Consider the following 1,850-nt stretch of genomic DNA (forward strand, 5'->3'; position numbering starts at 1 on the left):
TTAGGCTAAAGACATGAACTACTTTTTTCTTCTCTTAAAAACAAAAACAGCAACAGCAACAAAATCACTTTGCTTAGCTTCATTCTTCTTCACTACCTTCTATACACAGTCTACCATCTTATTTATCACATATACCCCCATTTCCTCTCTCTAAACACTGTTGCAAATGTTTTATTTATAGACTCTCACAATTCCCCTGCATGGAATTCCTCTGCTCCTTTTGCATTCCTTCACTATTGCAGTTTTCTCTGCCCTGTCTCCAGCCTTACCTGGACTTGATTTTTCACTGTGGATTTTGCTCTTGCTCAAGACAACAGATGCTGTCTCTGATGGTTAATTATTCCCTCTGCCCAACCGTTCTCTACTTTGGGCTCCCTGCTGTCTACTGTTTTGCAATATGCTTTTCTAACTCTTGCGTCTTCTAGATTTTATCCTAACTTTTTTTCCTCTGATCATAGACATGTGAAAGTTTAAGTTAACTTTACTTCTGCCTCAAAATAATTCTCTTAGAGTCTTAACCCACTTCATTGAATGATGACTTTTTTAATAATAACACTAAACCTCTGTCACCAAATTTTATCTTTACTGTGCCATGATTTCCCTATTTGGGATAAAGCTTTTTACATGTTTGTAAAATATAAACAAAGGTTCATGATTTTAAAAACATTACCATTACCGTAATCCTGTATTGCATGCCATCAGGCCCTCTCCAATTGCATTTGCCTTTGTCTCCAAAGCAAAAGTCTAAATCTGAGCTTAATTAACATCTATCTGTAGGCTTTCTCCACCGTTCATATTTCTGATTTCATATAATTTTTCTCAACATTACCATGTGTTCTCCTCTGATTGTAAACTCAAACACTTAACATATCAGTCGACCAATTACTTGTCTAACTTTATCCTTTAACTTGTTAACAAGATCTTCATTAATTTATTCTTGTTTCATCACAAATGTCTCATTAAATAACCTCTCCATTTGCAGTTTCCCTGTTTTTAACTATCCATCTCACCAAATACTGGGTAACTTAATAAAACTCCCCACTACTTACTCATCAATCCGCAGACATTATTAAACAGTACTGTGTCATTGCATGTGCTGGTGATTCAGGCAATACGCAGATGTTTTTAAAACTTCTTTGTGTCTTTGCAAAAATGTACCATCATTGAGGGGTTATAAAATATTTGCATATTGAAAGTTATATATAGTGTAAATTATATATATTTGTGTGGGTATTGGTGGGTGCATATCATACACTCGCTATTGTAGCTATTGTGAACTCTAAAAAAACTAAGAACCAAGTATTATCAAACTTTAAAATTTAACTCTACTTTTAGCCACCCTTCTTGTTTTCCCTATTTACCTAGTTACAGACACATAGAAAAAGCTTACCTATTACCTGTTGACTTCCCAGAAGGGATGGATGTGAGATCATCATATAAACCAAGAAATATAGGAGCCTATTATATTGACAAATGAACATAAACAACAAAAGCAAAATATTGTCATCTGGAGAAAAAATGTAATGTAAAATCGACAGATCACGGAGAAAATAGACGTTTTGCCAGCAGCTCCTAAAACAAAGACCTTGGCTTTCTGGATCCTTTGCTGTGAATCAGTATGTTCTGGTCACATGATTCTTACGAATCCATGGGAGGTGACGTTTCCTGTCTGATTTCCAACTCACTGTAAATTGGTGAGTATATGTTTAATTCTTCATAAAGACAATCAACTGGAACCTGATAAGGAAAAAACCATCTCACATCATCATCAAGAATTTTCCATCACTAGAAGTCTTGTTCAAGAGATTTATCTCATCTTGTTTTGTGTTTCTGAATCTCACACTCTCTCT

General features: G+C 34.9%; 1 protein-coding gene across 1 annotated transcript in view; it reads right to left on the bottom strand.

The window, feature by feature from the left end:
• Nucleotides 1-1,638: 1,638 nt before the first annotated feature.
• Nucleotides 1,639-1,850, bottom strand: part of MS4A2 (membrane-spanning 4-domains, subfamily A, member 2) — a 7,581-nt gene continuing 7,369 nt past the window's right edge. Inside the window, exon 7 of the mRNA XM_008593024.1 lies at nt 1,639-1,737. Coding sequence (XP_008591246.1) covers nt 1,639-1,737 — 99 coding nt within the window. The remainder of the gene's footprint in view (nt 1,738-1,850) is intronic.

Source organism: Galeopterus variegatus, unplaced genomic scaffold (genome assembly GCF_000696425.1).
Source record: "Galeopterus variegatus unplaced genomic scaffold, G_variegatus-3.0.2 Scaffold8631, whole genome shotgun sequence".
Taxonomy (NCBI): domain Eukaryota; kingdom Metazoa; phylum Chordata; class Mammalia; order Dermoptera; family Cynocephalidae; genus Galeopterus; species Galeopterus variegatus.